Below are 15,426 nucleotides of genomic sequence, written 5' to 3'. Positions count from 1 at the left end.
GGAAAATATTGGGTTCTATATGATGCCAATGGTCTCCGTCTAAGGGTTGAATTCAACAACGACGATGAAACCCCAAGGATTACCAATGGCTGGATGACTTTAAGAAAGTTTTACAACTTACAAGGTCATCACCATATTTTCTTCAGGTACTTGGGAGGAAATGCTTTCCACATCATTCCAATTATGGAACAAATTACTCCAGCCTCATTCCCTACATGGCATACAAAAACTCGGTCCCTCCGAAAAGCAGTGGCATTCAAGGTTTTCGTGTCAGAGGATCCCACAACCACTCAATGTTTGGTTAGTTTCTCAATCCACTCATTAGTTTTGTTATTGTTAACTCTGGTTTTTTTGTGATTCAACTAATATTATTTGGAATTTTGTGTCAACTATATTACAGACTTTACCTAATGCCATGGGAGAATACTTGGTAAATACAGCCCTTGATAACATACAACTGGTTGGTCCAAATGGGGAGTCACAAATATGTGAGTTGGATGCTGACATTTATCCATTTAAAATGAGGTTATCAACTGGCTGGAGGGAGTTCGCATCCAGAAACCAAATTGGAGTTGGATATATACAATTCAACATGTGTAATCCGTATGACAACCACACCGCTTGGGTGAGGAAGCTGGTGACTGACAGTAGAACTATTAAACTGTATCAGTGTTGATTTGACTCCACTGAACTTACAAAATATTATGTTAGGACACAAAAAACCTATATAGATGCATGTATTCTAACCTAAACCTTGTCATACCACTAAAAATCACCTCCAATTTCATGCCTGGTCAAATTACAGCTACTTCTTTGCTCGTTCAAGTACCACCATTGTTCATCGGTCGTTGTAGCCTACCGAAACACGAACCTGAATTTTCCGCAACTGTCGTTGGATATAGTGGGATTAACGGTTGTACGTGCATTAGATGCAACACCGGTTGTACCACTGGCAACACGGGTTGCAATCCATACATTGCAGGCATGGGTATGCTTGTGCTTCCAACTTCCGCGCGAGAAGTCGCTGTCACATTAGCGCCACGAGAGTTCGGCGGCTCTGTACATTTATTTTGCACACTACTTTCACCAATGCGACCTCTTTTTCCATTCTTGTTCTGTTTTAACAAACACATTATTCTTTTGATACAAATAATAACACGTTCTAATTAATACAGCATATCAGAGCTTGTATTAAAAAAAACATAATACCTTCACAACTTGGCTGAATGAATCAGTTACTGACCGCGACTTCATACCAACATTTTGTTCAGATGGCGCGTTTTCCACAACCTGCAAATTATACAACAGAAACTACTATGTTTATCAAAAGAGCAACAGATTTACTCAAACAAACAGAATATAGCTTTTGAAATTATCGAACAACTGCTTGCATTATGAGTTCTACTGTTGCATTTAGAACATCGCCTAATAGCTTTTATGTCATTCTTTTTTTTTCTTTGGAGCACCTTTGCTATTCACAATCTTTGGATCACCTGCGGCTGAGTTCGATGCCAAAATAGGATTGTCTGTACTGCAATACTTTTTTTGTAACTTCAGAATGTCACCCATTATTTCCCCATAAACACCTTCCTTTTTTGAAGCTTCTTTGCAAAAAGCAGTAAATGCAGAACAATATGCACCAAACTGAGCTTGCTCAATCATAATAGAATCATCAGAACCATTACAATTCATGTTCAAGTATTGAATTTTTGCATCCTTCGTCCATCTCGACAAAATCAAACCGGTGGGAATGAGACTAACATGTTCTTCCTTCATGACACCAAACATATGAGAACATGGAATCCCACGAGAATCCCATAACCTACACTCACATTGAAGTGTTTCACCATCATACACAACCTCTATGTCATAGTTATCACAACAATATTTTGTAAATCGATAAGTCTTAAATCCGTTGCGAATTAACTTTTCCTTAACAATCAATGATCCAGCCTTCACTATTTCATTTCTGACTTCCTTGAAAATCTCTGTAGTATAAACTTTCGCAGCATGGCTCTCAAGGGCACGCAGTTGAGTAGTCATCACAAGTTCTGAAAACTTTGATTTAAAATTGGAAATCAGTTCATTATTTCTATAAGATCTCATAGCCTGCTCAAAATTGTGCATAAATTCAAAAATGCAGCCTTTCTTCCTGACATAACTCTTGATGATTGCATTGACGGCTTCACATTGAGACGTAGTTCTTATACGTCCAAAAAACTTCTCATGTAGATATGCAGTTGCCCATAGTGACCTGTTCTCGTACGTTTTTGCAACCTAAGGATTTCCCTCAAGTCCGTTTTCTTTAATTATATTTGACCAAAACTCTTCAAATTGATCCTTTGTAAAATTAGAGTACATGGCTTTTTGAAAATCTTTCAAAAATTCTGAGTTCTTTACATTCTCAAACGCATTCTTTTTCAAATGCCAAGCGCATAAACGATGTGTCGCATCCAGAAACACCTGTTTTATAGATTCCCTCATCGCCCCATCTCCGTCTGTTACAACTGCTTCTGGGTATTTATTTTCCATGCACTCTAAAAAACACTCCAACAACCACTTATACGTCTCTGTCGTTTCATCTGACACCAATGCAGCACCAAAAATAACTGTCTGAGAGTGGTGGTTACACCCTGAAAATATAACCAATGGGTAGTTGTATTTGTTCTTCTTGTAAGTCGTGTCGAACGCAATCACATCGCCAAAACAAAAATTGTTAGAACAAGATTTGTTCTGATCAATTATCTTAGTTTTGATGATAACAATAATATGAATTTTGCTTAAGATAATATGGTACTCTAATCCAATGCAATTTCCCTTTCAGGAAATATATATAAAGAGTACGCATAATTCAGCGCTCAGAAGCTTTGTCTCAAAGGGTTCAGCATGCAACATCAGAACATGGTCTGGCAAGACATCAGAAGATGGTCGAAGCAGAATCAGAACATGGGTCTATGGAAGCATCAGAAGAACATGAGATCAGAAGCACTGAAGCTCAGAAGATGGTATCACGCAACAGAAGCACTTCACGGTCAGAAGATCAGAAGATGCTATGCACCAAGCTGTTTGACTCTGATGATATTCAAACGTTATATTCACAAACATCAGATCAGAAGAAAGTACAAGTGGCAAGCTACGCTGACTGACACAAGGAACGTTAAAAGCTATTAAAGGCTACGTCAGTAGACACAGCGTGAACAAGGCTCGAGGTAGTTGACAAAAGCGTATAACATTAAATGTGATGCTGTACGGAACACGCAAAGCATTAAATGCATTCAACGGTCATCTTCTCCAACGCCTATAAATATGAAGTTCTGATGAGAAGCAAGGTTAACAATTCTGAATAAGATTATTCAAAAACACTTGCTGAAACGCTGTTCAAATCTAAACTCAGAATCTTCATCTTCATCAAAGCTCACTACATTGCTGTTGTAATATATTAGTGAGATTAAGCTTAAACGTTAAGAGAAATATCACAGTTGTGATTATCGCTTTTAAGAAGCATTTGTAATACTCTTAGAATTACATTAAGTTGTAAGTAACTAGAGTGATCGTGTTGATCAGAATACTCTAGGAAGTCTTAGGAGTGAACTAAGCAGATTGTAACTAGAGTGATCGTGTTGATCAGTAGACTCTAGAAAAGTCTTAGAGGGTATCTAAGCAGTGTTCCTGGAGTGATCAGTGTGTGATCAGTAGACTCTGGAAGACTTAGTTGCTGACTAAGTGGAAAACCATTGTAATCTGTGCGATTAGTGGATTAAATCCTCAGTTGAGGTAAATCATCTCTGCGGGGGTGGACTGGAGTAGTTTAGTTAACAACGAACCAGGATAAAAATAACTGTGCAATTTATTTTTATCTGTCAAGTTTTTAAAGCTACACTTATTCAAACCCCCCCCTTTCTAAGTGTTTTTCTATCCTTCAATTGGCATCAGAGCGCCGGTTCTAAGGTGCAAGCACTTAACCGTGTTTAGAAAAGATTCAGGAAGAGAAAAACGCTTCAGTAAAAGATGGTTGATGAAAGTGAAAAGTCTACACCTACACCTGCATCTACATCTGGCTCTGCTGAGCAATACAACGGTAACAATGGTTATACTAGACCGCCGGTATTTGATGGTGAAAACTTTGAATACTGGAAAGATAAACTGGAAAGTTACTTTCTGGGTCTAGATGGTGATCTATGGGATCTTCTGATGGATGGTTACAAACATCCTGTAAATGCCAGAGGCGTAAAGCTAACAAGGCAAGAAATGGATGATGATCAGAAAAAGCTTTTCAGGAATCATCATAAATGCAGAACTGTTTTGCTGAATGCTATCTCTCATGCTGAGTATGAGAAGATATCTAACAGGGAAACGGCCTATGACATATATGAGTCCTTGAAAATGACTCATGAAGGAAATGCTCAAGTCAAGGAGACTAAAGCTCTAGCCTTAATCCAGAAGTATGAAGCCTTCAAGATGGAGGATGATGAAGACATTGAAAAGATGTTTTCAAGATTTCAAACTCTTACTGCTGGATTGAGAGTTCTTGACAAGGGATACACCAAGGCTGATCATGTAAAGAAGATCATCAGAAGCTTACCCAGAAGATGGGGTCCTATGGTAACTGCATTCAAAATTGCAAAGAATCTGAATGAAGTTTCTCTGGAAGAGCTTATCAGTGCCTTGAGAAGTCATGAAATAGAGCTGGACGCAAATGAGCCTCAAAAGAAAGGTAAGTCTATTGCATTAAAATCCAATATCAAGAAATGCACTAACGCTTTTCAGGCCAGAGAAGAAAATCCTGAAGAATCAGAATCTGAAGAAGAAGATGAACTGTCCCTGATCTCCAGAAGGCTAAATCAACTCTGGAAGACCAAGCAAAGGAAGTTCAGAGGCTTCAGAAGTTCAAAGAAATTTGAACGTGGAGAATCTTCTGATGATAGAAGATTTGACAAGAAGAAGGTCATGTGATATGAATGCAATGAGCCTGGACACTACAAGAATGAATGTCCAAATCTTCAGAAGGAAAATCCCAAGAAGAAGTTTCATAAGAAGAAAAGTCTTATGGCAACCTGGGATGAGTCAGAAGATGATTCAGACTCTGAAGATGAGCAGGCTAACTGTGCGCTAATGGCGACAGAAGATGACGGATCAGAATCTACATCAGAATCAGATTCTGAAGAGATATCCTTGACTGCAAAAAGGACAAAGCACAACATGTCATGGTACCTGGACTCTGGATGCTCGCGACACATGACAGGAAGAAGGTCTATGTTCCAAAACCTGGTGCTTAAGTCTGGAGGAGAAGTCAAGTTTGGAGGAGATCAGAAGGGCAAGATAATTGGCTCTGGAACTATAAAGTCTGGTAACTCTCCTTCCATTTCTAATGTACTTCTTGTGGAAGGATTAACACATAACCTCTTATCTATCAGTCAATTGAGTGACAATGGTTATGATATAATCTTTAATCAAGAGTCTTGCAAGGCTGTAAATCAGAAGGATGGCTCAATCCTATTTACAGGCAAGAGGAAGAACAACATTTATAAGACAGATCTGCAAGATCTTATAAGTCAGAAGGTGACTTGTCTTATGTCTGTTTCTGAAGAGCAGTGGGTCTGGCACAGAAGATTAGGTCATGCTAGTTTGAGAAAGATTTCTCAGATTAACAAACTGAATCTGGTCAGAGGACTCCCTAATCTGAAATTCAAATCAGATGCTCTTTGTGAAGCATGTCAGAAGGGCAAGTTCTCCAAACCTGCATTCAAGTCCAAGAATGTTGTTTCTACCTCAAGGCCATTAGAACTCTTGCACATTGATCTGTTTGGCCCAGTCAAAACAGCATCTGTCAGAGGGAAGAAATATGGATTAGTCATCGTAGATGATTATAGCCGCTGGACATGGGTAAAATTCTTAAAACACAAGGATGAGACTCATTCAGTGTTCTTTGATTTCTGCATTCAGATTCAATCTGAAAAAGAGTGTAAAATCATAAAGGTCAGAAGTGATCATGGTGGTGAATTTGAGAACAGATCCTTTGAAGAATTCTTCAAAGAAAATGGTATTGCCCATGATTTCTCTTGTCCTAGAACTCCACAGCAAAATGGGGTTGTAGAACGAAAGAATAGGACTCTGCAAGAAATGGCCAGAACCATGATCAATGAAACCAATATGGCTAAGCATTTCTGGGCAGAAGCAATAAACACTGCATGCTATATTCAGAATAGAATCTCTATCAGACCTATTCTAAATAAGACTCCTTATGAATTGTGGAAGAATAGAAAGCCCAACATTTCATATTTCCATCCTTTTGGATGTGTATGCTTTATTCTGAACACTAAAGATCATCTTGGTAAGTTTGATTCCAAAGCACAAAAATGTTTCCTTCTTGGATATTCTGAACGCTCAAAAGGCTACAGAGTATACAATACTGAAACATTGATTGTAGAAGAGTCAATCAATATCAGGTTTGATGATAAGCTTGGTTCTGAAAAACCAAAGCAGTTTGATAATTTTGCAGATTGTGATATTGATATATCAGAAGTTGTTGAGCCAAGAAGCAACGCATCAGAAGCAGAGCTCCTCAGAAGCAAAGAACCAGAAGATCAAGTATCAGCTTCTCTGGAGGATCTAAGCATTTCTGAAGAACCATCTGTCAGAAGATCATCCAGACTCATCTCTGGTCATTCAGAAGATGTCATTCTTGGAAAGAAGGATGATCCAATCAGAACAAGAGCATTCCTTAAGAACAATGCAGATTGTCAATTAGGTCTTGTATCTTTGATCGAGCCAACTTCTGTTGATCATGCTCTAGAAGATCCAGACTGGATAATTGCTATGCAAGAAGAACTGAATCAGTTTACAAGGAATGATGTTTGGGATCTTGTTCCTAGACCAGATGGATTCAATATAATTGGTACAAAATGGGTCTTCAGAAACAAGCTCAGTGAGAAAGGTGAAGTGGTAAGGAACAAAGCCAGACTGGTGGCTCAGGGTTATAGTCAGCAAGAAGGAATTGATTATACAGAAACCTTTGCACCAGTGGCCAGGTTAGAATCTATTTGTCTATTAATTTCTTTTGCCACTCAACATAACATCATTCTTTATCAGATGGATGTTAAGAGTGCCTTCTTAAATGGTTATATAGATGAAGAAGTCTATGTCCATCAACCTCCTGGTTTTGAAGACTCTATGTCTCCTAATCATGTTTTTAAACTTAAGAAATCATTGTATGGATTGAAACAGGCTCCCAGAGCTTGGTATGAACGCTTAAGTTCTTTCCTTCTGGATAATGGTTTCACTAGAGGAAAAGTGGACACTACTCTCTTTTGTAAAACCTTTAAAAGGGATATTTTAATTTGTCAAATATATGTAGATGATATTATTTTTGGAACATCTAATGCTACACTTGGAAAGGAGTTTGCTGAGTCTATGCAGGCTGAGTTTGAAATGAGCATGATGGGAGAACTCAAGTATTTCCTTGGAATACAAATAAATCAAACATCAGAAGGAACGTATGTTCACCAAACCAAGTATGTGAAGGAACTTCTGAAGAATTTTAATCTTCTAGATTGCAAAGAAGCCAAAACTCCTATGCATCCAACATGCATCCTAGGTAAGGATGAGGTAAGTAAGAAGGTAGATCAGAAGTTATACAGAGGTATGATTGGATCTCTTCTATATCTGACTGCTTCTAGACCTGACATTCTGTTCAGTGTTTGTTTGTGTGCTAGATTCCAATCAGATCCTAGAGAATCTCATTTAACTGCTGTTAAGAGAATTCTAAGGTATCTGAAAGGTACTACTAATGTTGGCTTAGTTTACAGAAAATCTAAAGAATACAACTTAGTAGGATTCTGCGATGCTGACTATGCTGGAGACAGAATTGAAAGAAAAAGTACTTCAGGAAGTTGTCAATTTCTTGGAAGTCATTTGATCTCTTGGTATAGCAAGAAGCAAGCAACTATTGCTCTATCAACAACAGAAGCAGAATATGTAGCTGCTGCTGGTTGTAGCACACAGATGCTCTGGATGAAGAGTCAGTTAGAAGATTATCAGATATTTGAGAGTAACATTCCTATATTCTGTGATAATACTTCTGCTATATGTTTATCTAAGAATCCTATTCTTCATTCAAAAGCTAAACATATTGAGATTAAACATCATTTCATAAGGGACTATGTTCAGAAGGGTGTTATATCTTTAAACTTTGTTGATACAGACCACCAATGGGCTGATATCTTTACAAAACCCCTGGCTGAAGATAGGTTTAAGTTCATTCTGAAGAACATCAGTATGGATTTATGCCCAGAATGAGAAGATGAGAAGTTCTCATGTATGAGTATCTTCTGAAATGAAAATGGATTATTTTTTATATATCAGAAGTTCTGATTGAAATCTTTTAGAAATTATGATTCGGTTATTACTAACGTTTCATTGTCTAAGTTGATTCAGAACCTCTTTTAAAGCAAAACAGCTGTTACATTTTTATCTCGGGATGGTAAACCTGTCGTTACTATTCATGGATAAGCGCGCGTGCAGTTGAAGGGACACCGACCATAGGTAACTGTGCTAGTCACCTCATTTGTCTTTATTATCTCTCCTCACGTCACGTAACATTAAATGCTTTTCATCATTCGTTTCATTTTATTTCTTTTTAAATACTCTTCAAACTCTTCTCTTTCCCTCTCATCTCTCTCTATCTCTTTGCATTCCTCATCAAGTTTTTTTTTCTCTCTCTGTTTTTCGTCTCTTGCTCAAACATTTTTTTTAAAAAAAAAAAAAAAAAAAAAAAAAATCCTAGCTCAAACCTAGCGTTCACCCAAAGCCTGTTGAAGATCTATGACTCAAAGGCGACAGATCTCTGCATATCTCGGGATGGCTCTCCTAATACCTCTCAAGTCAGACCTCTTCTTTGATGTTGTTATCAACTTTCACCCAAAGACAGAAGACTTTCTTGAGTTATGGGAGGAGGTTAAGAATGATATTCTTAACTTCTATGTTAAGGGAAAGCCCCGTTTGCAACATTAGCTCTCTGTCTGTGAACTGTCCCTCTCTTCCTCTTTGGTCACTTGGATCTCTCCTACAGTGGAGGTTCCAGTCTGGAAGACAAGAAGTCCTCAGGGATTCTTGATGGGTTGACACAGAGTGTGTCTTGCTAGGGTTTTGTTTTTAATTTTTTTAGTGATTTCCTCTTTGGAAATTCTTTTTTGTATTTGCTAGGAATGTTTCTCATCTTGTTAAACATAGGAACCTTTTGTAATATCTGTTGATTATCAATGAAAAGTTTCCTTGCTTTTACATTCCAGTGTTTTTATTTGTCGTTTTATGCATCTAATTCCTTTGAAATATTCTTTTTGATGTTATGACAAAAAGGGGGAGAAGATAAATGATAAATGATTTGATTAATCTATCAGTTGCTGGGTAAAGCTCCCACACATTCACTAACAAGAACTGCAAGTTCTATATGGTTTAAGTGTTTTGCAGGTATACTGAAGAGAATCTTCAAAGCAAACACAAGAAGCAAAACCATGGAAACTGAAGCAAGCTGAGTGCTGTCAAGCTTCAGAAATCAGAAGCAAGAAAGAAGAATGAATCAGAAGCACTGATAATAGAATTTGATCTATATTTGTCTATTTATTCTGACAAAATTCTATTTGCTCTGATACATATAATGTTATGGCTCTGATACATTATTTGCTCTGATACATTATTTCAGCCTATATGGCTCTGATTCATATAATGTGTTCAAATATACATTTTATGTTCTAACTCGTTCATGCTGACTTTTGTCGTTTAGTTTTTGTTCTGTAACATTTCAGGATGTAGAGATGCTCAGATGATGCTCTGGTACATTCAACAATGTTCTGATACAAATCTAGCATGAAGTGATGTTGGTAGAAATTCAAAGCTCTGAAGCTATCCGAGGGAAGCAGAAATCAGAAGCTGCGAATGTTCTAAAAGATCCAGAAAACTCAAGTTCTGAAGCTGTCCTGAATGGAAGCAGAAATCAGAAGCTGTGAATGTTCAGAAGATCAAAGAAATTCAAGTTCTGAAGCTGTCCTGAATGGAAGCAGAAATCAGAAGCTGTGAATGTTCAGAAGATCAAAGAAATTCAAGTTCTGAAGCTGTCCTAGATGGAAGCAGGAATCAGAAGCTGTGAGTGTTCTAGGGATCTAAGGAAATTCTAGTTCTGAAGCTGTCCTATGGAAGCAGAAGTCAGAAGCTATGAATTCTCTGAAGACAAGAAGCTTATATGATCGTCTCTACCGAAATAATCAGGGAAGTCTTTTATTAAAGTTCTTCGTGTATTTATTTCAGGGGGAGATTATTTATCTCAGGGGGAGATTGTTAATCTCAGGGGGAGACATATTCATATGCTTATGCTATAGCTGTGTAATTTGTCTTTTGCCGTCTATTCTTTCTGATCGCAAATTCATATCATTTATATATGTTTTTGTCATCATCAAAAAGGGGGAGATTGTTAGAACAAGATTTGTTCTGATCAATTATCTTAGTTTTGATGATAACAATAATATGAATTTTGCTTAAGATAATATGGTACTCTAATCCAATGCAATTTCCCTTTCAGGAAATATATATAAAGAGTACGCATAATTCAGCGCTCAGAAGCTTTGTCTCAAAGGGTTCAGCATGCAACATCAGAACATGGTCTGGCAAGACATCAGAAGATGGTCGAAGCAGAATCAGAACATGGGTCTATGGAAGCATCAGAAGAACATGAGATCAGAAGCACTGAAGCTCAGAAGATGGTATCACGCAACAGAAGCACTTCACGGTCAGAAGATCAGAAGATGCTATGCACCAAGCTGTTTGACTCTGATGATATTCAAACGTTATATTCACAAACATCAGATCAGAAGAAAGTACAAGTGGCAAGCTACGCTGACTGACACAAGGAACGTTAAAAGCTATTAAAGGCTACGTCAGTAGACACAGCGTGAACAAGGCTCGAGGTAGTTGACAAAAGCGTATAACATTAAATGCGATGCTGTACGGAACACGCAAAGCATTAAATGCATTCAACGGTCATCTTCTCCAACGCCTATAAATATGAAGTTCTGATGAGAAGCAAGGTTAACAATTCTGAATAAGATTATTCAAAAACACTTGCTGAAACGCTGTTCAAATCTAAACTCAGAATCTTCATCTTCATCAAAGCTCACTACATTGCTGTTATAATATATTAGTGAGATTAAGCTTAAACGTTAAGAGAAATATCACAGTTGTGATTATCGCTTTTAAGAAGCATTTGTAATACTCTTAGAATTACATTAAGTTGTAAGTAACTAGAGTGATCGTGTTGATCAGAATACTCTAGGAAGTCTTAGGAGTGAACTAAGCAGATTGTAACTAGAGTGATCGTGTTGATCAGTAGACTCTAGAAAAGTCTTAGAGGGTATCTAAGCAGTGTTCCTGGAGTGATCAGTGTGTGATCAGTAGACTCTGGAAGACTTAGTTGCTGACTAAGTGGAAAACCATTGTAATCCGTGCGATTAGTGGATTAAATCCTCAGTTGAGGTAAATCATCTCTGCGGGGGTGGACTGGAGTAGTTTAGTTAACAACGAACCAGGATAAAAATAACTGTGCAATTTATTTTTATCTGTCAAGTTTTTAAAGCTACACTTATTCAAACCCCCCCTTTCTAAGTGTTTTTCTATCCTTCAAAAATAGTCAGATCTACTGCTTCCATCAGCCCAAAAAAGAGACTTCATTCGTCCATCCATGCCTACGGCATATTTACCATATAACATGGGATCAGTAGATGACTTCACATTTAGATAATTTATAGCAGCGGCAACGTCACCATATTTAATAGTAGCACGCATTTTACTATCAAAATAATTGTACAGATCCTTCTTTGTAAACCCAACACGATTGTATCCACCCTTCTGAGCAACCATGTACCCCATTATATGACAAGTTCTAATTCCATGTGACTGGAGACCGTCAATCTGAGCTCTATCTGCTTCAGTAATATCACGATAAATGGGGTGTAAGTGGATAAACCTAGATGGTGTTAATTCATGGTTGTGAGCCTCTTCAAAACATGACACTACATAACTATCCTTCTGGGGTTGTAATGCACATGAAGCCTAGCGGGACAATTAGTGCGGGTCGTAGGTCTGTGTTCTCTTTTTCTATCAAGCGTCCTTAAGTGTTTTGTATCTCTTAGACCGTGTTTATTAAATACAAACTACCTCATTACAATTGTTTGTCCACCCTCAGTCGATCTTCTCCTAACATCACTTTTCCTAATGGAAAACCCTTTACATTTAGCATACTTAAAATAAAACACATTAGCTTCATCAACTGTACCAAATTCCATAGCACGAATTTCATCAGTAGTAAGGGCATCAATTTTCACTGTTCTATCACCTACAACTGCATCAAATTCAACAAAATCTCCATTGTGACTACCACCATCGCCATCGCCATCACCATCACTTGAACCTTGGTACGCACAAGACACCGAATTACTGACATCCTGACCATTGTCCGATTCAGAATCAGATGTACCACTGTCACAGCATCGATAGTCGTTGGAATCATAATGGTCGGTGTTTTCCATGGTAAACCTGAATTAACACATTTGTTAACACACCAAAAATCAACATAAATCACAGTACCTAATTTCCTATTCAAATCAAAGGTACTTAACATAATTGAAATTTCCAAATCATCAAATAGGAAACCCATGTACAAAAAACAATTTCAAGCATCAATCACAATTCCTTATTCCCTTATTAAATCAATCGACCTGATTCAAAGGTACCCATCAAAAGTGAAATTTGGTAATCATCAAATATAAAACCCATGTAAATAAAACAGATTCAATCATAAACCTTATTTCCCAATCCTAAACCCTAATTCCCAATTTTAAATCAGTAAATCTTAACTATTCAAACAAATATATCAACCATTTTCTCATTTACCTTTGCAGCAGCGTGCTCAATACGAACACAAACAGATTTTTGGTCCTGTTACGTTTGACGAACCTTTGAATGGGACGATTACTGTTGTGTTGAGTTTGTAGTGTTAGGAAAAAATGCCAAGATGAGACGATAACTGTTGTGTTGAGTTTGCAGTTGGGAAAAAAATGCCAAGATGAGATGATGAAGAATTTTTTTTTTCAAATTCTATTCACGATGATGAAGTGAGGGAGATGGAGATGAGTTGATTAATTTGTTGAGTTGATTAATTTGTTGAGTTGATTAATTTGTTTTAATTTAATTGATTTTGTCTATAAACATTACATTTTAAAAACAATATTAATATGTTAGGGACTAAGTTGCAATATACAAACTATAAAATTACCACAGTAAGTGTCAATAAGGGTCATTTAATGCTTCAGTCCAATGTGGCACTATTAGGGCTTAGGGCTTAATTCTGATTGGTCAGACAGTGACTTCATCTCTGCAGTCAAATAGGTGACTGCACCATAGAATTTCTCTTATAAATATACAATAATGAGTGAATAGGCACATGCTCACGTAGTGGCAATGAGGGGTCACGTATTTCATCTTCTAGAATTTGTCTTTTCCTTGACTTTGGAAGTTTTTCGAGGTAATTATAAAGTTCCTGTCTGTAGGTCAGGCTCTGCCGCAAGGAAAGCTGTTTCCCTGCCTTTTCGGCCAGAGACGTGGAAAAACCTTATAACCCATATTGAATTCCAATGCATAAATTAACAAATGAAAACCATATAAACTCCATTACTCAAATTGTCAAAATTTATTCTTCATTATATTAGTTTTCTTATATTGATAATCTAAAAAATTGTGAATAAATTTATAAGAAGTAACTTGTATTCAATAACAAGAATAAGAAGATATAACTCACTACCACAAAAAATACATTTTTCCGATTAAAAATATAGATTAATTTTAGTTTCTTATGCGAGGTAACGAAGAGCATCATAAAAAATGTATAATTTTATCCCTTCTGTGAAATTACACCAAAGGGCAAGACTTATTGATCATGGGTTTGATCCTCAACCAATGCATTTATATTATTTTAACAATTGGATAGCGCGCCCCACTTGTTCCCTCGGTTATATGAAAAACTGAGGTAATAGATCCAGTCTTACTACCCCGGTTATCTTAAACCGAGGGAAAAACATTGTTATTTTTTATATTATTTTTCTATATTTTTGTTTTAATCTGTATCACATGAAAGTGAAGTCACGTTGTTGTATGGTATCTCTTACTTTGTTTTGATATTTTCGCTAATTTGTTTGTATGCGATATAATCTTATTTGCGAATTTGAAATTTGCTTATCAATTTGTATTCGAGTGTCTGCACTTAATTCGTATTTGAGTCGTATTGTAATCACTTTGGATATTGTAACTGTGTACCATTAGAACCCCTTATTACTCAATAAAAAAAGAGTGTTTGTTCCTTGATAATGTTTCTTCTTTAGCCTATGAAGTTGTCTTTTTTTTTTTTTCGTTTCATCAAACATGGCTTGAATCACAAGTTAGACCTCTTAAAATCAAGATGTTGAGTGTTTAATTTGAATCATATACTAAATGTGAGTCGAATCACAAACTTGTGAAAATCTAGGATTTGCTACTGGACTGCTTGATTCGAATCATACAATAAACTTGACTCGAATCACAGGCTCTTGTGACTCAAATCAAGTGGTAACCATGAGTCGAACATGCCTCAGTGAAGTCATATTTGGGATGTTTTCTTCTTGATTCGGATCAAGAACTTAACATGATTTGAATCATGATATATTGTAATTTGAATCATGATTTCCTCTTGACTCGGATCATGACTTCACAAAACCTAATTTTCCATCTAATATTTATATAGTTGTTTCTTTGGTGAAAGCAACAAGTGTGTGAAAAACCAAAAACGATGAAAGCCAGTTTTGAGACAAAAATACAATTTGACTTCTCTTCTTTTAGTGTGATTACTCTTAGCACCTTTAACATTTCTCTTCTTCACCAGAACAACTTCTTGAATGTGAATTCATGTCATATTTATTTTCTCTTTTTATTGCATCTTGTTCTTGTGCAATTTATTATTGTGTTGAGTGAATTAGAGAGAGTGAGTTGATTAATCTTGTTGTGTTGTTCATGATTAATCAAGCTCATGATAATAATCAAGTACCAAGACCCATTTAAGCAGAAATTTGAGAGAAACTTGTGTATGTTCACATTCATCTAATCCCTTGACTAACACCTTGCCTTTTAGATTATTTGTGAGATATTTTGGCATTGTTCATCATCCTCATCCTTAGTCTTTTTACATTATTAAGAATCGTCATCTCTAATGATTGAATGTTGAGGGAGACTAGTGGTGCATTAGGGTATTTAATGTTTTTGTGTGAATTTATTTTGTTTGTAATGGGTGCATATATTATTTCTTGAATACATGTTGGTCCTTATTATTATATATTAAGGAGAGAGTTTCATTAT

The 15,426-nt window shown here is 36.6% G+C and overlaps 1 protein-coding gene across 1 annotated transcript; it reads right to left on the bottom strand.

The window, feature by feature from the left end:
• Window positions 1-821: 821 nt before the first annotated feature.
• On the bottom strand, window positions 822-12,572 carry LOC131593365 (protein FAR1-RELATED SEQUENCE 5-like). Its single transcript, XM_058865844.1, has 6 exons — window positions 12,210-12,572; window positions 11,745-12,072; window positions 2,401-2,633; window positions 1,480-2,277; window positions 1,210-1,290; window positions 822-1,115 (listed from the first exon to the last, which is right to left on the bottom strand). The coding sequence occupies exons 1-6, from the start codon at window positions 12,570-12,572 to the stop codon at window positions 822-824; spliced, it is 2,097 nt and encodes a 698-aa protein (XP_058721827.1).
• Window positions 12,573-15,426: the final 2,854 nt, after the last annotated feature.

Source organism: Vicia villosa, linkage group LG1 (genome assembly GCF_029867415.1).
Source record: "Vicia villosa cultivar HV-30 ecotype Madison, WI linkage group LG1, Vvil1.0, whole genome shotgun sequence".
Lineage (NCBI taxonomy): Eukaryota > Viridiplantae > Streptophyta > Magnoliopsida > Fabales > Fabaceae > Vicia > Vicia villosa.
The sequence above is the reverse complement of the archived record's forward strand: the minus strand, read 5'-3'. Positions and strand labels throughout refer to the sequence as shown.